Source organism: Saimiri boliviensis, chromosome 15 (assembly GCF_048565385.1).
Source record: "Saimiri boliviensis isolate mSaiBol1 chromosome 15, mSaiBol1.pri, whole genome shotgun sequence".
Taxonomy (NCBI): domain Eukaryota; kingdom Metazoa; phylum Chordata; class Mammalia; order Primates; family Cebidae; genus Saimiri; species Saimiri boliviensis.
In genome coordinates this window covers 67,051,696-67,075,252 of record NC_133463.1, presented here as the reverse complement: position 1 = coordinate 67,075,252, position 23,557 = coordinate 67,051,696, and the positions used below count along the sequence as shown (strand labels likewise).

Genomic DNA, 23,557 nt, shown 5'->3' with positions numbered 1-23,557 from the left:
CCCATCTCTCCCAAAAATAAAATGCTTCACACCATACCCAGTCTTACCTTGTGCCAGGTCAAGCAAATGCATGAACCTTCATAATCTATGAAATCATTTCCCAAACTGCAGCCCCGTCATTGGGTTGGATGCTAATTCCAGATATCTGGTTTTACCCTCCCTTCCAGGCAGCTTCACCTATTTTTCAGTTGGATGTCTTCCATGCCTTGCCAAATGGTAGGGAGAAAAAATTCATGAATATAAGCCACTGTAAATCCATCCTTTCATTGAGTAACCATCATTCTCACTAGAGCTTTTTCTTTGACCTAAGGGTGTCAGGGTTTGTTTGAATACGTTAATTGCTACATATCAGTGTCTGGAAACATAAAGGAAAGCACTTACCATATTTCCCCCTTTTTCTTCTTACAGCCTCAGCCGAGGGTTCTCCATAAACACGGTTAGCCTTCCAAGCTGCTGTCCTGCCAGTTGATATGAACATGACCTGTTCCTCACAGAAAGACTAACCCATGGCACTGCCAGAAGATATCCTTGGAACATGGACAATTTAACTGGATTAAGTGAAAACACATCCATTCAGTAAAGATTATGGGCTCTGGAAAATTCTTACTTTGCTATGGATTTAAAATGAGGTGCATAAGACACAGTGCCAGGTCGTTCCAAGTGGTCATTGGCAGACCATGAGCTGGAAAATTGCTTCCAGTTTTCATCACTGTGCATAACTCAAGTTCCCTTTGGGGAGCTGTCTGTGCCCTTCACTAGAAGTCCTGTTTTAGCATGGCAACTACTGGATTATTTTATTATGTGTGCAGATGGCATGATGTTTTAGAAAAAAAAAAATTACAGCAGTTCTGCAATCTCAGTGGGAGTGTTCACAATATTATGCCCTGGTAGGAATGTAAACGTGTCTCGACTATGTTAGTTACGATGTCTAAAGGTTCTGTCCAACTCTTAAGCACTTTATATGAGAATACTACACCAAGATGAATTAGCACGTTCAGCACATGTGAAAAATCAAGTATTTTCTTTTTACGTTTATAAATCTTGGTGGGTTTTTTTTTTTCCTGGCTCAGACTGTCCAAGACAAACTCCACTACTAGCATATCCCCGGTGGTTTGTGGTAGGTTGATGTAAATATGGCCATGATACTGTTAGACTTCACCTCCGGATTCTTTACTGAACAACTGGTTTACTTGTAGCACCAAAGGGAAGCAGAACGGGTCGAGTGATTGTGATATCTTAACTTGCTTCTTTGTTCTCAGGCAAGTTGACCACAGGCACATACATGTACTCAAATACAGGAGGCTTCTATTTAGCTAATGTAGGTATTCTGTAGAACAGTTCCTCCGAAGAAAAAAAAGGGGATGATATTCTTTTAATCAAAGGCCATGGCGAATGGATAGTAAGGGCAACAGAATGCCATTCTTTTGCGTGGTCTGACTTTAACACTTCGGAAAAAATTCTAAGTCAAGTTTAAATCGCCATTCTCTTAAGAGGGAAACATCAAGTGACCCCGCCATGTGCCTAGAGAAGGAAGCATCCTATACTAGGTTCCTTGCTTAGTGTAGAACCTACTAGTCCCTTTTAATCTTTTCTGGGATGATACCCATGACTATTTTTTTTAACTAGGTCTTATGACAAAGCACAGTCCTGGGAAACCAGTCAACTTAATTATCGCTTATCTTTAAGCATTGCAGACATGTGCATATTGACTTGCTACATAACACGGTAGCATATTTTTTTCCTGAAAATATAAAGTTGGCTGAGTGGAAACCTCAGTGCAGTATGTTCCTGTGCCCACTGTCCCAGCCTGGGACTGACAGGCATCAGAGGCTTTTCTTTAAAATATGTGTAACCACTTCTGGAACACTTCCAATGCGAGCAAGCTTGATGTTTTAGGGTGTCTCCAGATACATAAGCATTGTCTGCCTCCTCTCAGGGTCTCAGGAAATACACAGCCCGTTGGAAACCACCCCCGCCTGAGATTTGGAAACCTGACAGGGAAAGGGAGGAAGGTCCAAATGAGTCAGCAGCAGGATGATTCACCACAAGCCTGGTAGGCTGCAGAGCCGGAGAAGGGGGCTTCCAACAAGGAACTCAGAGGAATTTCAGTCACCACCAAGATCTGGCTCTTTGACAGGTCAGCAGCAGGACTGCCAGGCCCTCTGCAGAATGTAGTTCCCTTCACATCCGTAATTAGGAAGCCAAACTCCAGCTGCCAACATCCTTGGACACAATATTCTAGTCTCCACTGCCCATCCCTTGTGGTCAGTTCTAATAGCAGGTCTTCTTCCTCCTTTCATCCCGCCCTTTACTCAGCAAGCATTTGTTGAGCATCTACTATGTGCCAAGCGTTGTGCTTAGGTAACAACAGTACACAAAGCAGACTTCCCACCTGCCCTTATGAAACCATATCTCCTCCTCCCAAACATTATCGCCACCCCACCTTTTCCACAGTGAAAACTTAGACAGCATTCTCCATTTTGCAAGAGTACCCTAGGAAGAAGAACATGGCAGCAGACAGCTCCTCAGGGAGCAGGCAGCAGAATGAAAGGTAGTAAAACTGCATCAGCCTCCATATTTGCAGCTTTCAGGTATAGCCAGCTCTTCCAGGGCCCAGGCTGAGTTGGTTCGAGCTTCCGAAAGCAGCATTCAGTTGCTTTCCTCGATATCCACCCTGGACACCTATGTTCCCTTTCTTTACATAGGCACAACCATTCACCACTACGCTGCATTATCTGAAGCTCCAATTCTATAACTAGTCCAGGGGACATACAATTAAGTCTGATGAAGCCTAAGAACCGCCAGGTGCTGAGATATTGTAACTTGGAATTAAGGTTTAGCCAAGGACATTCTGAGACTACTGCTGACTCTCTTGAAAAACTGGACATGCTTTTTAGTGCAGACGTTCATTAAATGATGGTGGTTCATTGTTACTTGCTTTGGCCTTTGCAAAATATTCCAAACAATTAAATAAGTAGAGTTTCCTAGTTTGTCTTTGTTTAAGCCTGACGAGTGTTGTAAAATTATTGAAAAATGATGGGTGAAGAGGGACCTAGGAGAAGGCAAAATGAAGACTATTAAAGAGCCCAGTTGAAAAGACTGTGTCTCTAAAAATGCCTTAATGCCTTGCACGTAACTCTGTGTTTGCATATGAACTACTACTCTTTTCCAAACAGTCAACCTCTGTTTGAAACCACTTTGGGGATAGTTGTGGAAACATGGTGGCATAAAATCCGAGCAGTCAAGAGTTCAACCAGCAAGAAGAAGGAACAGCTTTATTCACAGGCTTCAGCATCTTTATTACATGGCGGTCCTCTGTGATCTCCCATGGTTACCTCCAGCTGTGCTGGACTTTCTTCCCAAGATGCGTGTATGAAATGTTACCTCCTAGAAATCCAGAAATGATGGTAGTGAGTTTTGTTTAGTAGGAAGAAAGAGATGGGAAAGTAAAGGATACATATTTTTATGTCTAAGGACTGTAACCTGTTGATGCTTGACTTTTCCCTTTACTTAAACCTATGCTGCACCTTTGTTAAAAGACTGACACCCAGACTTGCACAGGAAAGGCACTCTTGGGAATGAACAGAAATGAATAATTATCATACTTTCCATGATGCCAAGGGGATTCACTTATTATGCAGCATTGCCAGTCCTGCTAGTGTGAAAAGCAAATCACTTCAGTAGTTTGAGACCTACCTAGGGGAATAGAGATCCTATCAACTTTCTTTGTGGGTAGTGGCCTACCTTCAAATCCCTGCTCAGGCTCTGTGAGGTGTGCACCTGCAGATTTCACTTCTACCTCCAGAATCCTGGCAGACAAGCCAGGAATCTTTTCAGAGTCACTTCTCAGTTGCTCAGACAGAGGCTAACAGTCCTTAGTCCTGAGGAAATTCTGCCATTTTTAACATTCAAGGAGAAAAGGAAAATCAGCTGTACATGAGAATATCAACTAAGGATAAAAACATCTAGTGGATTCCCCTCGTTACTTGCAAATGCTTTCTTTGTCTGCAAATGTCACATAATTGATATTGGATAGGAACAATAAAAGTCTCAAGGAAGTGAAGTTTTTAAGACCCCTTTAGCCCTTTACTTCACCAAAACCTTCTCTTTCTTTCCAGTACATTAGCAGTTTCGGGTTTTTTGTGCTGTTTTCCTCTACATTCTTTAGAATAATTTTGTTACTTGACAACTAGGCTTGTCAATTGCCTTAGACTGTTTTTAAAAATCTAATCCTTGAAAATGACATAAATTCTATTATTGCTTTAGGGCTGTTTTTATTCACCCCTCCAACCCCTTCCACTGTACTTTTTAGGGTGTTTTTTTTTTTCTTTTCATCTCTCTTTCTTTTAACATGATGCTGTGGGTAGATCTCAAGAATTCCTTAAAGTACTCAACAAAAAAACGGAGTTGTCACCTTTTTTCCCCAGTCCTAACAATTTCTTCTTAAACTTGATCGTGGTGAAAACTTCCTGCCCAAAAAGCAGTGTGGGTAGGGATTAATAGCACTGACCAGTCATCTGGGAGATTAATTAATCCCATTGCAGTCCTGAGACGAGGAAAGGGGACAGGCCAGGAGATGTTTCTACTCAGGGCACCACTAAGGACTGTATTTCAAAGCCAGATCCTGCTCCTTAGTCTTTTTAGATCTGAATCTACTCCTGAATCCAGAGGATTATCCTATGAATTCTGGTTTATGAACCCACATGATTCCTGGCACCACTGCATAGCTTCAAGGTAAAAGAGAGCTGTGTTTCTATTATTTTGCTATGGTGGCTTTTGGGAAGACGGACAGCATTCTTTTGAAAGCAGGAAACTTGAGGAAAAGCTGGAAACTTGAGGAAAAGCTGGCTAGGGGCATAGGAAGGTTCTGCCACACCTCAGGATAAAGAATAAGGTAGATGCTTCTCCTTTGGGGAAGGTAGCTAAAGGGACAGTAACAGTACTGGTGGCCTTCTGGCCATCATCTTAGCTCCACAGGGAGAATTCTGGGTAAGGGCAAGTGCTGTTTCTAAAATCTAAATTTTTTTAGGGTGAAATTTACCAGCAACAAATGTAAAAGGGAGGAGCCATCCGGCGTAGGGCTAATTTTATACTTCTTGCCCAAGGGCAAAATGACTGAGACATGACTTCCATGAAACAGCAGAAAACGGATGCCAAAGATATCATAAAACTGAAGTTTGATTTGCCATGTAAGGCTATTTAAAAACCTGATGCACTTCAAGCATTCTTCTTTCAGAGCTTCCCTCCTACAATTATATCAAGCACAAGAAAGCACCAACAGCATACACTTAATGTCATGTAAAAGTAACCATATGACTCGTGTTGAATTATTATTGGCCGGTTGACATATTAATAAGTATCGTACGTAGATAGTTAGACATTATTTCTGATCATACAAAATTCTTTTCATAACCTGGAGCCAATGGTTTGGGAGGTTTATTTGTTTGTTTGTTATTTGTTGTGTTGTTGTTTTCCAAACCTCAGATATTTTGAGGCACCTTAGAAAGGCTCTTAGGCCAAGGCCGTTTTGCTTCATATGCAGAGCATTAAGAGCAGCCCTACTGATGTGAACCTCAAGGAAGGAGGCTATTAAATTAATCCAACACTGGAGATACTGATACCTCAAACAATTAAAACACTGAAGACTCTGCTGGTCGCCTCCCACATTGTTTACAGCCTTTTAAAATTCAGTCATTTGGATCAAAGGAAATAAACGGTTGGTTTCACATGGCTTTTGCCACATTAGCACTGGCACAGCTATCAAATGTGGAAGTCAAGACTGAGTGGATGCATGAGAGCAAACAGATCTGTTTTATATGATTGCATTTAATCACCACCAAATTCTGTAAAAATATATTCAAATACTTAACGCAAAAAAAAAAAAAATTCAAAAACAGGAGACTGTTACTGGCTCATGCTTTCACTTTGGGTAGGATAACTGATCTTGAAGATAACCTTGTAGAAAACTTTGCTCGGTTAAATGTCTCAAGCACCTGGGACGTGATCCTGTTCCATTCCACAAACTGATGATGGTCTTCTCCCATCTCCTCAGAGGAGTTAGCATGGCCTCTAAAATAGCACAAATGCCATGAAAATACCTTTCTAAACTCTATAGAGACCTCCTATCCAAGTATAATTCCGAGAATATGGTTTGAGTTTGAGCATGCTGGTGGTCCTTGATTCTATGATTCTGTGATCCCTAAATCAATCCGTTCTAGTTCTTTACGTGTGTGTGTGTGTGTGTGTGTGTGTGTGTGTGTGTGTGTGTGTGTATTTCTAGTATTTTTTTTTAACCGCGATTAAGTGCATTTAGCATGTTTGCATTGGGAACTGCCCGCTGGCTCTGTTCCTGCTTTTGGCAATCCCCATGTTCAGATCCCATACAGCGCATTTGAGAGAGGACCGAGGTTATGTTTCCCCACATATCAGCTGCTTCAGAGGTTTTGAAGTGCGTGACCCAGTTCTTTTTCACATCAAAAAGGCCTTCAGTTACAGATGGAAACCTTAAGGATGAATATAGAGTGGAGGAGGAAATGCATGTTTGAATGCTGGAACCTTTGTCTTTTTTTAATTTTTATTCAATTCCCACCTCAGATCACCAGAAAGAGAATCCTCTTTGGTGGGTGTTAGCCCCCACTGGAGGTAAAAGGGGTTCTACTTGCTTAAACTCGCACATAGGCAATTTTAGGGCTCTCTGGGGCTTTGAATGGTTTCTCCACCACTACCTCTCTTCCACCAATAGAAAGATGCTGTCCTTACAAGGCGATGTTTGAGGAGACCACGGCTTAACTAGTAAAAGAAGTTCACATTGCAGAGAGCTGAATAATACCAGGCTCTTGACTTTGCACTGTGTGTCACGGTCATGTCTGGGACAGAAGGAACCAGTCTGCTGTAAAGCCAAGCCAGCACAAACATTTGGAGACCAATTCCACCGAAACCCTTGTATCCCTAAATCATACTACTGTAGTTTCAGTTAATGTAATTATTTAATACCATTAGACACTTAATTAAATAGCTTTGCACAAAATTTTAGAAAAGCTCAATCTTGTAACCAAATTCCCTATTAATAGTAAAAAGCACCCGAGAAAAGAAATGTTGATCTCTTGTGGTTTATACGCTTGAGTTATTCTGAGAACTTTGCGGAGATGGACACTGCTCTGATAAAAAGGAAGAAAATGTTTTGAATTCAAGAATGCCAGACTAATAGAAATCGCCCAGTCTCTCTGGGTCACTGCTCTTCAGTGTGGGGTGCTCTCTGTCTCTCCTTAGAAGATGGGGTTGTTCAGAGGCCGAAATGAACTAAGGGAAGAAGCTGTCCTGTGCCTCCAATATCCCTTATGTATAATTAGAGTGCTGATCTGGGTTACAGGCTTTATTCAATGATTCCTCTCCCTTACTTGAGGCTTTCTCTGTGGAGCTATTATTTCTGAATCTCCATTCTTGGATTTACAAAGGAAATAGAATGATGAAGTAACAATCAGTGTTTTACACAAACACACACACACACACACACACACACACTTTTTCTAATATATGAGGCTAGTCTGCAGAGTCTACAGCCCAGGTGTCCATTTATTTCCACTTCTTCACCTCCCAAAGATTTAGAGCTCCATGACCCACTAAGGTGAAGAGTGCCAATCCCAGGTTGGAGAAGACTCATCAGAGTGTGAAGGTGCCAAACTGAGAGGCACAGGAAGCAGACAGGACATCGATCTTCCTTGATAACTACTGCATCTTGGTGTTTGTTCTAGGAAATAAAGGAAGAAAAATGACACAATGTGAATTGAACACGAGTAGTTCTCTTTATAGAGTATGAGAATGGAGGAGGGGGAGAATCTGATAAAGATAATGATTCGTTCTTTCACAAACACTAACAAACATAGCTAAAAAGCACATGTCAGAACACAGAAGTCTGTGTAGATGCTCAACATGTTTATAGCTTCCTAAATGAGTAGTTCAACCAGCAGTCTGAATTCTGTTGGTCTCCCAAGAGTGTTTAATTACATAAGTATTACCTGTATTCATTTCCCACGACTATTGGGTTTTTCTTTCTTTCTCTTTTTCTCTATGCATCCCTAGAAAAACTCCCAGGACTATACTTAGGAGGAGGCAATCAAATTATTTGGTAAAATAAGAGTGCCTTTTCTGTTGGATGTCCACTTTAGTTTCCTGGGTTCCCAGGGCATACAATGTTGAGAAACTTTTTTTCTCTAAACATAAGAATTATTGTGCACCACAATTTTGAACCACCGATTTCCATATCTTAAGCAGCTATCAACTCGCCAATTCCCTCTGGGTCTCCTTTGTATATTCTTATGTTTCCTTCTGTTTCTGATTGTCCTCAAAAAGAGTTGAGGGGGGCATGACTCTTACAAAAGGGATAAAAATGAAACTGTGTACAGATTTTTGCCCCCCCCCCACCCTAGTATCTGTGAGCATGATCTCTATCAGGCTTGAAAATCTGCTTTATCATTTTGTATATTTGACTATTTTGTATTCAGCATTACTTGACTCCTTATGTGCATGGCAATGTATTAAAATGTGGGATTTCTATTACCGTGTAAAAGCGTTTTGATTCTGATTTTCAACATATATCCTAGGAAAAAAAAAATTACCTTAAACGTTTCTATTTTATTCAGCTCATCAGCTTTGCAAAAGAAAAAGAAAAGTTAACAGCATTTCACTTCTCCTGTGTTAGCTAATGATGCAATTCATGGTGGAAAATTGTCCTCAGTTATGCTGTGTTTCCTAGAGAAATAATATATGTGAAATGAATTGATGGCCTCCCTGCGGCTCCCAGCACACAGAATTCCCCCAGCACCAAATCCCACCAGCGTAATTTCAATGACTGGTGAACGCTTTAGTGTTGAGCACAGCTGGACGAGAGGCACAATTCTCTTCATCTCTCAGACATGGTAACACACGAGGAAGAGATGGGACAACAGATCTCGGCCCACCGATTTCCTCTCACCCCAGAGAGTCAATAATATGTGCTAATAATAACATGATTGATGGCATTTTCCAGCACCTCTTGCTCCGTCTCTCTGAGGTAGTGACCAAATATAAGCTCTCTGTATTTTATCAATAGAAAGACTGACCTTCAAATAACACCTGCCCAAGAGACTTGAGTTAGAAACCAGAACTTCCAGACAGCTTTGGCGTAGCCAGCCTCTAGTGCAGCAGACATCTGCAGTACCCTCCACCCACCTCCACGTATTTTTAAAGGGCCAAACACTTGTCTCAAACTTTAAAAAATTCCCTGAATAATATTATACACCAAATATAAACAATTGACCATTTTCCTGCTCTAAATTACCATTTTCACCCTGCCTTTTCTCAAGGAGACATCGTAATGAGTACTTATAGACACTCTGACTGTACTGAAGATGATGAATTACTTCAACCAGTAGAGAAGAAACACTTCTTTCCCCGAAATGAAAAAGCACTCATAAATTGCATAAAAAAGAAAGGAGACACCCATTGCCTTTTTTATTACATGCTTACTGTAAATCTAGTGTTTGTTTTGGTTTCTGAAAAAGGTGTCCAAAAGCAAAACCTGTGGTAACCTTTTAGGTTAGCTTCCTGACTCCACGTATAAACCTTCTAAATCTTTCGATATACCTTGCAACTCTAAAAGCACAATTTTCTCCTACTTTTCTCTACATAAAGATTTTGAACATGGAAAACTGAGCCACCTTTTTGTCGGTTAAACTTTTTAGAAGATGTGAAAATCAGAGCCCCCAAACAAAACATTCTCTTTGTCTTGACCTTTTAGGATCACTTCTAAGTATTTCTTCTCTTTCTGTCTCTTTCTCTTATTATTTTCTTCTCTTTTTCTCTGTGTGGTCTCCTGCTTTTAACTTATCTCTCTCTTTTGCAGGCTTGTCTTAAAACCTTTCTCCACATGCCTTCCTCTTCCTCTATCTCATCACCTTCACCCCCCCCCTTTTTCTCTCTCATCTCTCTCTCTCTCTTTCTCCTCTCTCTTTCTCTCTTCCACCCCCGTTTACCCTTCTCCTTCCTTCTTTTTATGGTAGAGCATATATCTGTCTTTGTATCCCCATCTCTTGCCACATTATAGTTGCTCAACAAATGTTAGGTGAACTGAATTAAACTTGCTGCCATGTTTTTCCTGGCTTGTTTTCCTCCTGCCTACTGATCCTAGCAACCTCTACAAACACTTCATTAAACAAATCAACTCATAGTAATAAAGACTACACCAGATGTGTTTTCTGAGGTAGGTGAAAGCTTTAGTGGAGAGGTTCTCGCCTCAGTAAGGTGTAGGCAGATTCTCCTATATTCCACTTTACCAATACAAAGAAAAGCCTTTCTGCCATCTCAGCGTTGGGGAACTCATGGTGCCCTGTGCAAACATGGTAGCTATATTTGGATCAAGGACAGTGATGTCTGTGAGAAATTCAGTTGAGATCGCCAAAATAATTTTTCAATCTAAGATGATTCAGAATCTTATAAAATCTTTTTTTCAAGACCTAGCAAATGTGAAGTGCAGTGCTGGTTATCTTGTGCTACAGAAAACCTAAAATACGCTTTAGTTTCCTATTGATCATTTTTGCCAAGAGCTGTCTCTGGTTGGGAGGTTTATTCCGGTGATGATGAAATCATTAGAATTGTTAATACTTTCTCCAGTATCTATTTATAAGGCATATAGATGTATGTACATTGTAAAATAGCTTTCCCTTATTTTTCACAAACATTGTGCAAATATTGAAAAATTAACTAAAAACAAGCTTTAATAAAGACATCTACATCATGCTTTTGTGTAACACTGGGGAAATACAAAGTGGGAATAGATCACGAGAACTGTATATAGTTGTTTCACAAGTGATGATGTTCCCTTTCTCATGAGAGGTGGAAAACTTGACAGGGTTCTATTTTTCTGTCATATTTCTCTCCTTTGAATAATGTAACCCAAATATCATTAGGTTACCATGGTCCAGTCTCTGCGGGAAAGTTCAAAAAGAGAATAAAAATGCATATGAAAGCACTGTGAGATTTTACTTTGTCCTTCATGAAACTTCCAAAACCGTGTGTGTGGGTGGAGGTGTGGGTACGAGTTACACAGAAAATATCTTTAAAATCCTTCCCATCTATGCCACCCTCATTATCCTCCACTCAAAGGCAGCTGCTTCCTTCCATTTTAACTCTTCTTTCTCTCTCGAGAAGAGCCCTTCTAAATCTCAGCCCTTTTCCACTTCTGCCTCTCCAGCTCTGCTTTGCTATCCTTGTTGCTATGATTCTCCCTTCCAAAAGCATTAAAACCAAACTAGCAAACACTAAATTTTTCTATAGGAGAAAAGTAGAAAAAGAGATATGATCATACAATATTTTTAAATGATTTTATCAATTTTTCTTGATAGTAATTCTTGTCTCAGAGCTGTGAAATTGATGACTCCAAAAAAAAAAAAAAAATGGAGGGCAACAGAAGGTTAATTTGGTTGCCATTGATGGTTTAAATTCTAGTTCCAGTAAGTAAGCCTTGTGGAGCTTGAAATCTTTTCTTGTTTTAACGAACGTAGTTGGATCTCATGCCATTTGTCCTGTGACAAGAACTGGTCACGGTACTGGTCTAGGTGTTGCTGATTCAGAGATGAAAGACACTTTTCCTGACCTCAAGAATCTGACACACTAAGAGAAATAAGCAGCTCAACAAACACTTCTTACGTATCCTAGATTGAAATGCAAATATCTCTGGAAGGATAACTTAAGCCCCATTTATTCTCAGATGCTGGGGTTGGGGAGAGATGCAAGAATGTTTCATAATCAAGCCAGCTCTGAAAATAGGATATATGTACTTTACCCCTGTCCTAGAGACTTGGGATGCCTATTAGCATATTAAAGGCTCTGAGAAGTCTTGAAAGAAATAATCATGCACATATGTTCAGTGCAGCGCATCCAAGCATCAACTGTTTTCCCCAGAGAATATCAGTTTACAGCCCATAGAACAAACATTTTTGGAAATGCCATTCTAAGCCAAACAGTGCTTCATGGCCATGTTCTTTCAAGCAGGTGAATGTACAGACCCTCAGGAAAGAAGTGGTTCCAGATGGACCCCCTGAGAGGGAGATAGAGACCAGGGGGATAAAAAGTGGGCTAAAAACAAACCTGCCACTTCCTATTAATGAAAATAGCTACAAAACAGCTACTACATGTTCATCCCGGTTAACCTATTACATCCCAACCCTGTCACCAGCCGTGGATGGAGAAGGGGGAACAGTTGCATTACCTTGGCCAAGACTCACATCTGTCTAGATTTTAACATTCTCTTCTGGAATACTAGAGGGTTGGAATAGATGGACTCCTGTAATCCCTTTGCAACACACTACTTCAGCTCCATTCTAATTTTGGACAATCTTATCCTCATCTTTGCTTTTAAAGTAAGCACATAATTCTTGGATGGAGCTGGAGGCCATTATTCTGAGTGAAGTAACTCAGGAATGGAAAACCAAATATCATATGTTCTCACTTATAAGTGAACTAACCTATGAGGATGTAAAACCACAAGAATATATCATGGACTTTGAGGACTCGCAGTGGGGGAGGGGGTGAGGGATAAAAGACTACACATTGGGTAAAGTGTCCACTGCTCAGGTGATGGGTGCACCAAAATCCCAGAAATCACCACTAAAGAGCTTATCCATGTAATCAAAAACCACCTGTACTACAAAAACTATTGAAATAAAAAATTAAAGTAAGCACGTATCTAGAAAATCTGGAAGCTTCTAATACACTATAGTTCACTTTCCTTCTTAATTCTAAAGAGTATGTTTTCATTTCACAAACATTTTTGTCTCCCAGGTGTTACAGAAGCAGTTTTTCAAAGAAAACAAAAATTGGAACTACAATTTGAGCAATGATGCAAGCACACAGGTCCACAGTTGGTAACTTCGTCAACACAAACAGGTATTGATTTTTATTGGTTAAGCCAAAAATCTGTAAAAATTATTCTTGGATACAATGGAATCAGGAAAAAAAGAAGTCTTTCAAGGATTTCGAAAGAAAGAACAAATGGTATCAAACTTGATGCTGGATACTCTCCCTTTGTTGACATTCTATTCGAAAATTAAATTAAGGGAGTTAGAGACAGGGCGAATTCAGAACTATATTTTAAAGAAAGAGCTGGGTGTGGTAGGCTCATGCCTGTAATTCCAGCACTTCGGAAGCCTGAGATGGGTAGATCACCTGAGGTCAGGAGTTCAAGACGAGCCTGGGCAACATGGTGAAACCCCATCTCTACTAAAACTACAAAAAAAAAAAAAATTAGCCAGGTTTGGTGGCAAGTGCTTGTAATCCCAGCTACTCGGGAGGCTGAGGCAGGAGAATTGCTTGAACTGGAGAGGCTGAGGTTGCAGTGAGCCAAGATGGCGCCCCTGCGCTCCAGCCTGGGTGATAGAGTCAGACGCGGTCTCAGAAAAAAAAAAAGGGGGGTGGATTCAGAATGGAGGTGGAGGCAGGAGGGAAGAGGGAAGAGACTGGGAGAGTTTCAAAGACCTAATTCCCCTTTGGTGAGGTTTATTTCTTCTCTGACCCTGGGCAAGACAGATACGTCCCTGCCTTTGTTTTCATCTTGTATTCATTTCTATTACATTGCAAAATCATTAAATGATGTTGCTTCATGAAAACAAAATCTTTTTTCCAAGTTTTTAAAAAATCTATTTATTTCATTTTGAAAAACAAAGATTGTTATAATGAGAATCAGTCCTGGTGAGTATATGATATTCGTTTCTGAAACATGATTTAATTTCATCTAACAAAGAAATTAGCTCCATTAATTGAGTGCTTACTATGGGTCAAATATTTTTTACATCACCTCATTTAATTCTAACAATATTCTGTTGGATATTATCATTTTCCTGGAGGCCATTATTCTAAGTGATATAATTCAGAAATTGAAAAGCAAATATTGCACGTTCTCACTTACAAGGGAAAGCTAAGCTATGAGTATGCTAAGGCATAGAGAGTGGTAAAATGGACACTGGAGATTCAGAAGGCGGGAGGGTGAGAGAGGGCTGAGGGATGAAAAACTCCCTACTGGGTACAATGTACATTACTTGGGTGATGAGTACACTAAAATTCCAGACTTCCCCATGATACAATTTATCCAAGTAACCAAAAACTACTTGTACCCCTAAAGCTATTGAAATTAAAAATAATAATAATAGTAAGATATTATAGTTCCCATTTCACACATAAAGAAAGGCTTGGTTGGGTGTGGTGGCTCACGACTGTAATCCCAGCACTTTGGGAGGCTGAGGCAGGTGGATCACGAGGTCAGGAATTCGAGACCAGCTTGGCCAAGATGGTGAAACCTGTCTCTACTAAAAACACAAAAATTAGCCAGGCATGGTAGCAGGTGCCTGTAATCCCAGCTACTCCGGAGACAGAGGCAGGAAAATTGCTTCAACTCAGAAGGCAGAGGTTGCAGTGAGCACGCCACTGCCCTCTAGCCTAGGTGACACGACAAGACTTCCTTTCAAAAAAAGAAAAAGAAAAAGAAATTAAAGCTTAAAAGGATTCAATTATTAGTCCAGGTCACAGAGCTAACCCAGTTATTTCTGACTGGGAAACATAAAAGTGTATATCCGTGTATCGAGCACCCACAAGGCACTATGCTAGACAATCTCTTGCATAAATGGTCCTTAAACTCTTCAGGATCACAAGGTACTTTGAAAACACTGCTGAAAGCTATGGGTGCTTTTTTGAAAAAATGTAACCAATGCACACACCTTGGCAGACATTTTCAGTGGATTCAAGAATTTTCTGAAGCCATCTAATCTTAAGAACTCCTGCTTTAAGTAATTGCACAAAAAATTGGTGAAGAACATATGATAGACGAAGAAACATAGTCAGCAATGACTTGGCCTTCAAGACGCAGCAAAGCTCCGCTCACAGGAAAAGGGGAGGTAGTCATGATTCATTCTACAGGTACTTACTCGGTACCTCCCATTGGAGGCCCTGGACTACCACAGGAAATTGTACAGAGAAAGTCTGGTCTTCATGGAGAATATTGCCCAGGAAAGGACATAGGTAAGTGAACAGGCATTTGACTTGGAGACCTCATTCTCTCGTTTTGTCTTCTTTGATGCTTCTAGGGTATCCAAAAAACCAGCTAATTCAATATTCGGTGTTTATAGTAAAAATATTTCTATTGCATAATTTCTGTCCCAATGTGTGAAGTTGAAGATATAATGACATATTTAACAAAAATATTTTTCCTGTTGTCTTTGGTGAAAAGGAAGCAAATGGACCTGGTCTTTCAAATACCGTCCCAACATCTGTCTTCCAAAATTGGTATGAATGTATTCTCTTAAAATTAGGACTTTTGATTTTTTATGTGTAATGAGAATATCAGCTATGTCTTTTTGTGCTTTTTCTCTCAAAATTTTAAACACCTTCTCTTACTCAATGTGTTATTCAATTTAACTTATATTGGGGTGAGAAGGCTATTAGTAAGAAACCAAGTAAATCCCCAGTGCCTTCATATGGTATAATTTCAGGCTCGTCAAGTGTTTCTTTTATTATTCAAGAGCTTTTACTTATTCATAATTCATTTATTTCCACCAAGTAGTTGCGGCAATTCATAAGAAAATATACTATAAAATATAAAGCTATAAATAAACAAAAATCTGAATCAGAGAAAATGTAGCACCATTAGAACATCAAGACAAGGATGTAGGCATAGCCTTTACACTTTGGTCATCATTATTAAAAAAAGAAGCCATAAATTTCATGCCAACCTTGCAGGTCATCATAGTGATTTGATACAGAATTTACAACATCCATAAAAATAAACATGGATGTATAGTGGAGAATAATGCAAAAGTCATGTGAATGTTTAAAAACTGTGCTGAGGGCTATGACTTTAATACCTAAGAATATAATAAGCTCAGTCTTCTTGATGATGGGGATGAAAAAGTAGAAGTATCACCTTAGGAGACATCATGTTTTCCTTCCCATGTAAGTCTGGGAAAAAGTTCTTAATGTCTCTTTATAGGTGGAGCCCCGAGTGAAGCAGTAGACAATTTCCCCGCAGCATATGCAATAAAGGTTTTCAAATATCTGTTTCTTAGGATGCACCTCCAAGGCAGCAAAAGACAAAGAGATTATTGCAGCCAAGTGGAAAAAAATTCTGTGGGGTCCAAAATAATGTGGCCTCCGTTTATGAGCTCATCAAATCTTAAGGTTACCTAAAGGATTGAGAATAAGGAATAAACAAGATATCACACTCATGACTAAAGCCCTCTAGCAACCAACCTCAGCTAGAATAGCAATTACGTTTAGAGCATTTGTAATTTGGCAGGTACTTTAATGCATTGTTTTATTTGATCCTTCTAATAACTCCGAGGTAGGGACATCGGTCAGGACTCTTTCAGTTGCAAGCGACTGAAGCCCAACTCAAACTACCTTAAACAGAGAGATAGAGACTTATTGGATGACGTAATAGAGAAAAACCAGGGCTGGATGGGCCTTTTAGCTCAGTCTCTTAGTGTCCACAAGTGCTGCTTTCCTCCATGAATGGGAAAGGTGACATCTCACAGCCCTAGGCTTATGCAGAAAGAGACCCGCTGTCCTGACATCCACCCGTCCTAGAAATGGACGTTGATTGGCCATTTTGGGGTCACATGCTACACCTTGCCCCAGTCAGGGTGTCCAAGAAGAGGTGGCTCTCTAATTGGCTGCCCTGTTGTTGGGAAAGTGTATCCCTAGATTGATAGCGAAAGGATCTCATGGAATTTTGAGGTGAGAGCAATACTCAGACGGCATGGAATGCAAGGCAGACAAAAACATGACAGTCCTGGCAGTAGGTATGATCTCCACTTTACAGATGAGAAAATAGAGGCCCTAAATAGAAAGTAGCAGAGCTGAGATGTTACTGTGAATCCGATATTAGTCATAATAGGTTAGATTGCACTATGATAACCAGAAACAAAACTTAAAATTTCAATAGTTTAGCTGGATGTGGTGATATATACCTGTAGTCCCAGCTAGTCCAGAGGCTGAGGCAGGAGAACTTCTTGATCAAGTTTGTTCAAGTCCAGCCTGGGCAACATAGCAAAATCTCATCTCTAAAAAAAAATTGTTAATACAAAATTTAAAACGTTTTAATAGCTTAGCATACTAAACCGTTCTTTCTGGCTTATCTTACATGCCTAACTCAGGTAAGGCTATTGGGGACTCTGTTCCCCGCAGTACTCAGCCTGACAGTGGAGGCTCTCGCATCTGGAAAACCTGGATTCTAGGTCGATAAGCAAAGCAAGAGAAAGGCATGATGCTGCGTCCATAATCCCAGTACTTGAGAGGTCAAAGCAGGAGGATCACTTGAGCAAAGGAGCTTGAGACCTGCCTGAGCAACTTGATGAAACTCTTATCTCTACCAAATAACTGAGTGTGGTGATGTGCCAGTAATCCCGGCTACTCAGGAGGCTGAGGTGGGAGGATTGCTTGAGCCTGGAAGGTAGAGGTTACAGTGAGCCAACATTACACTACTGCACTCCAACCTGGCCAACAGAGTGATACCCTGTCTCAATAAGTAAATAAATAAATACATAAATGGGGGGAAGAGAGAGAGAGAGACAAAGAGAGAAACGCATGAGACACTCACAACCATAGCCCACTAGACAGAATAAGCCACATGGTTCTGCGTAACTGCAAGATGGGTAGGAAATGGCTCAGGGTCAGAGGTTGGGGGAAGTTGAGGAGGTAGAAGGGAAGGATTGTGGTGTGTACATGGATATTTGTGAGTATTACATATTTTAGGCATTGAAATTTCTGTAATCCCAAACCTTTGGCTCGCATCTATCGTTTGTCAGACCCATAGTCCTTAAGTGCCACAGAAGCAAATGTGAGTAACCAGAGTTTCTGGTGAGCCTCTGTTCCCACTGGACCATAGTGAATGAGACAGGGACAGATATTCTAGTTCTCCAGCTGATCCTAGCGGCAAGATAATGGATTCAGAACACAACAGGCTGGCTAGTCCTGTACAGGTGTCATTTCAGCCCCCTGACCTGCCCTCAGGAGCCACAGAGAAGGGAGCCAACGTAGAGATCCTTGTCTATGGGGTACTGAGTTCGGCTGAGGGAGCACCAGCTTTAGGCTGCCGGCAACTGGGCTAAACCTCCAAAGCAATTGTACTTGGAGGCTGAGTGTTGTTTCTGAATTTAGTTCTTTACGTGATTTAAATTCTCATCTTCAGTGACCACGCTAAGCTGTGATTGTGATCATAGATGGGGGTCTGAACTCCAAATCCTGCCCCATGGCCTTTTGATGTTGCAGATATGTGATGATATGAGGGATAATTCAGATTAATCCAGGCTTTATAAGTACCCACAGTTTTGATCCAAAATTCCTGCCTAGTCCCGTATCTGCATGAGCCAGATAGTGAACTGCAAACACCCTTTTTTGCCTCTTCTGGTCTAAATCAGAATGTGACCTGAGTGCTTGGTTGGCACTGGTGCTCTTTCACCTGGACTAGACTCTAGTAATAACTTCATTTTCAAAAGGTAGGGGAGAAAACCTGAGGCCAAGAGGAAAGAGAAAAGTTTTCCAAAAACAAGCTCTAAAAGAAGATATGGTCTTAACTTCTCTGTGTCTTCTATTCCAAATACTGCCCCTCATACCTGGCCAACCACATCAGGCATCCCTGAAGATTTCCTTGTTTAGAATTCTTTTTTTTTTTTTTCCTATTTTTTTTTAAGATGTGGAGTTTTGCTCTTATTGCCCAGGCTGGAATACAATGATGCAAACTCGGCTCACTGCAACCTCCGCCTCCCAGGTTCAAGTGATTCTCTCATACCTCAGCCTCCCAAGTAGCTGGGATTATAGGCATGCACTGCCACACCCAGATAATTTTGTATTTTTAGTAGAGATGGGGTTTCTCCATGTTGGTCAGGCTGGTCTCCAACTCTCAACCTCAGATGATCTGCCCGTCTGGGCCTCCCAAAGTGCTGGGATTACCAACGTGAGCCACCGCACCTGGCCCCTTGTTTAGAGTTCTTTACTTTCATGTATGATAACTGTAGAGAAATCACTGAACTCTCTAAGAATTCCAAATGTTTGCATCCATTGCCAGCCTAGGGAGGAGGGAGTCCTATGGACTATAAACAGAACGGATATGCCCTCCCAACCCCCTGGGCAGAAGCATGAACAGGCAGACTGCCTCATTCTGTGCTTCTCTTTTGAGCATCCAAGGCTACTTTCAGAGCCACACTTGCCAGATGGTGAGGCTACAAGAGGTACCCCACGTACATTAAACTTTACATGAGCAAGAAATAGCTTTGTAGGGGTAAGCTGTTGAGATTTCAGGATTTGTCTGCTGTGGCAGTTAGCATTAATTATTTTGACTAATTCAATATAAGAAATAAGTGCCTGGGTGTGGTGGCTCATGCCTGTAAAACCAGCACTTCGGGAGTTCAAGACCAGCCCAGCCAACATAGTGAAACTCTGTCTCTACCAAAAATACAAAAATTAGCAGGCATGGTGGCACTCACCTGTAATCCCAGCTATTTGGGAGGCTGAGGCAGGAGAATCACTTGAACCCAGGGGACGGAGGTTGCAGTGAGCCGAGATTGTGCCACTGCACTCCAGCCTGGACAACAAGAGAAAGACTTTGTCTAAAAAAAAAAAAATTTAAAAATTCTAGTGTTTGAAAAATCATACAATAGGTTTTTATGCTTTTCAGAAAGTACTTTGTCCAAAAGAGCTGAAACTTAGTATATAACTTCTCACTTTTGGTAGGTGTTTCTTGCACATATTTCCACAAGTGTGTCTATGGTCTTTAAGCGTCTTCATTCCTTTGCAAATGAACAAAAAGTTGCTTGGCTTAAAATAAGATTTAACACTGTCAATTGATTAATAACTTCAATTTAGGTTTTAACACTAAACATATGGGGTTTATGCTTCTTAACTCCAGTCTCAAATATTCAGTGTTTTATTTTCCACCTGTTCTTATAAAATAGATAAGAAAAATGTAAGAAAATACTGTACTCATAGAGTTACTCAAACATACCTGGATACCCAAAACTGATGTTTGATAAGTGGACCACCATGTGATGGCTTCGGGTTTTCAGATTTATGGACGTTTCAATTCAGCATAGAAACAGTGGTTGAGAGGTTTCAAGAGAAGCGTATGGCAGTGTGGTTAGTCCAGATGGGAGCAGATAAACCTGCACGTGTATCAGCTACCTGGGCTTCTGAAAGGGCCTCTTCCTAGCACACACTTGCCCAACTCAGTTTGTTCTCCACATGTCACAGAGAATGATCTATTCAAAACATCAATCAGACTATATTGCTTCTCCGTTTTTAATTTCTAATGGCATCTCCTTTATTTTTATTTTTTATTTTATTTTATGTTTCTAAAAACAGGCTCTCACTGGGTCCACCAGGCTGAAGTGCAGTGGCGTGATCATAGCTTACTGCAGCTTTAAGTTCCTGGGATCCAGCAGTCCTCCTGCCTCAGCTACCTGGGTTTCTGAAAGGGCCTCTCAAAATGCTGGAATTACAGCGTTTTGAGAAAATGCTCAGCCTTCCAAAATGCTGGAATTACACCCACCTATGAGCCACCATGCCCAACTTCTTTCCCAGGTGGTAATCCTCAGTGGTGGCTGGGCACAGTGGCTCACGCCTGTTATCTCAGCACTTTGGGAAGCTGAGGCACAAGGATTGCTTGAGCCTGGGAGTTTGAGACCAGCTTGAGCAACATAGTGAGACCCCAGTCTCTACAAAAGATTTTTTTAAAAATTAGCTGGCCGTGGTTGCATGTCCATAGTCCCAGCGACTCAGAAGGCTGCAATAGGAGGATGGCTTGAGCCCAGGAGGTAGAGGCTGTAGTGAGCTATGATTGCGCCACTGCACTTAAGCCTGGGTGACAGAAAGAGATCTTGTCTAAAAATAAAATCTTTAGTGGCTTTCCCTTTAGACTTAAAAAAGAATGAGTTCATGTCCTTTGCAGGGACATGGGTGAAGCTGGAAACCATCATCCTCAGCAAACTGACACAAGAACAGAAAACCAAACACCACGTGTTCTCACTCATAAGCGGGTGTTGAACGATGAGAACACATGGACCCAGGAAGGGGAACACCACACACTGGGCCTGTTGAGGGTTGGGGGTAGGGGATAAGGGAAGGATAGCAGAAGGTTGGGGGATAGGAGAGGTATAGCATTAGGAGAAATACCTAATGTAGATAACGGAGGGCGGGGGGTGGATGCAGCAAACCACCATGGCACGTGTATAGCTATGTAACAAACCCGCAAGTTCTGCACACGTACCCCAGAACTTAAAGTGTAACCAAGTGCCCATCAATGATAGACTGGACAAAGAAAATGTGGTACATATACACCCTGGAATACTACACAGCCATAAAAATTGATGAGTTTGTGTCCTTTTTAGGGACTCGGCTGAATCTGGAAACCATCATTCTCAGCAAACTGGCACAAGAACAGAAAACCAAGCACCTCATGTTCTCACTCATAGGTGGGTATTGAACAATAAGAACACATAGACTCAAGGAGAGGAGCATTACACACTGGGGTCTGTTGAGGGGTTAGGGGAGGGACAGAGGGGGCTGGGGAGGGATAAGATGGAGAAATGCTGGATATAGTATATACCTAAAGTAAAATAAAAGTAAAAAGAAAAAAGACCCCCCCCCCAAAAAAAAAAAAAAAACTCATGAGCAGCTTCATAAGCCCTGCATCATCTGCTACCAACTGCCTCTCCAGCTTCTCTGTCCAACACACTCCCTCTTGTTCATGCCCAATTTTGTGATACCTTAAACACATCCATTCATTCCCATTTTGGGACCTTCCTATTCTCCATGCCTAGGCCTATGCATTACATCACCACCACACAACTGTTTCTTTCTCAACACCTTGATCTTTTCTCAAATGCCACATCTGTAGAGAAACTTTTTTCATTACCCAAATAACCACTTTCCCACACAGACAAACAATAACCAAACAGTTATGAAGGACATTTATGGGACAATTGAGGAAAATTAGAAAATGATGTTATATACTACTATGGTGGTATTTTTTTTTTTTAATTTAGATTCAAGGGGTGCATGCGAAGGTTTGTTACCTGTGTAAATTGTATGTCACAGGGGTTTGGTGTACCAGTGATTTTGTCACCCAGGTAATCAGCATAATAGGATAGGTAGTTTTTCAATTCTCACCCTCCTGCCATCCTCAGACAGACCCCATGTTCCGTTCTCTGTGTCCATGTGTCCTCGTTGCTGAACTCTCACTTATAAGTCAGAACAGGCAGTATTTGGCTTTCTGTTCTTGCATTAATTCACTTAGGATGATGGCCTCCAGCTCCATCCATGTTGCTGCAAAGGCCATGATGTCATTCTTTTTTATGGCTGTGTAGTATTCCATGGTGTATATGTACCACATTTTATTTATCCCATCCACCACTGATGAGCTTCTAGATCAATTCTGTATTTTTGCCATAGTGAATAGTGCTGTGATGAACATACACATACATGCATCTTTATGATAGAACAATTTATATTCTGTTGGGTATATAACAAGGGATGGGATTGCTGGGTCAAATGGTGATTCTATTAAGTTCTTTTAAAAAATCTCCAAACTGCTTTCCACAGTGGCTGAACTAATTCACATTCCCATCTACAGTGTATACAATTCCCTTTTCTTCACAATCTTGCCAGCATCTGTTACTTTTTGACTATTTAATAATAGCCATTCTGACCAGGGTGATATGTCATTATGGTTTGGATTTGCATTTCCTTAATGATTAGTGATATTGAGCATTTTTCATATATTGTTGGCTATATGTATGTCTTCTTTTGAGAAGCATCTTTTCATGTCCTTTACCCGTTTTTAATGGGATCATTTGTTTTTTGCTTGTTGATTTGTTTAGCTTCCTTATCAATTCTGGATATTAGATCTTTGTTAGATTCATAGTTTGCAAATATTTTCTCCCATTCTGTAAGTTCTCTGTTTACTATGTGGATAGTTTCTTTTGCTGTGCAAGAGCTCTTTAGTTTAATTAGCTCCCACTCGTCAATTTTTATTTTTGTTGCAATGGCTTTTGGAGTCTTTGTCATGAAGTCTTTGCCCAGGCCAATGTCCAGAATGGTATTTCCTAGGTTTTCTCCTAGGGTTTATAGTTTTAGGTTTTACATTTAATTCTTTAATCCATCTTGAGTTGATTTTTATATATGGTGAAACTAGGGTCTAGTGTCAATCTTCTGCATATGGCTGTCCAGTTATATTTATCCCAGCACCACTTATGGAATAGGGAGTCGTTTCCTTATTGCTTGTTATTGTTAGCTTTGTTGATGATCAGATGGTAGTAGACGGTGCAGCTTTATTTCTGAGTTCTCTAATCTGTTCCATGGGCCTATGTGTCTGTTTTTGTACCAGCAGCCAGCCTGTTCGCCTTGTAGCATAGTTTGAAGTCAGGTAGTATGATGCCTCCCACTTTGTTCTTTTCGCTTTACTGCTAAATTTTTTGAAAGTCATATGGCATTGTGGTTACACAGGTAAAGATTCTGTTCTTTGGAAATATTTGCTGAAGTA

At 40.7% G+C, this 23,557-nt stretch overlaps 1 protein-coding gene across 11 annotated transcripts in view; it reads left to right on the top strand.

Annotated features, from left to right (window-relative positions):
• The window catches only part of SAMD12 (sterile alpha motif domain containing 12), a 509,648-nt gene that overhangs the window by 420,977 nt on the left and 65,114 nt on the right, over positions 1-23,557 (top strand). For 4 of the 11 annotated variants that reach the window (XR_012514161.1, XR_012514164.1, XR_012514163.1 and 1 more), the window contains exons 5-6: positions 12,817-15,309; positions 21,405-21,488. Coding sequence is in view for 4 of the 11 variants with exons in the window: in XM_074387078.1 (XP_074243179.1) it covers positions 409-469 (61 nt within the window). In the remaining 7 variants the exon portion in view is untranslated. Of the gene's footprint in view, positions 1-408; positions 11,007-12,816; positions 21,119-21,404; positions 21,489-23,557 lie in introns of those variants that run through there. The other 7 variants (XM_074387078.1, XM_074387077.1, XM_003933109.4 and 4 more) reach the window with 5 other exon arrangements.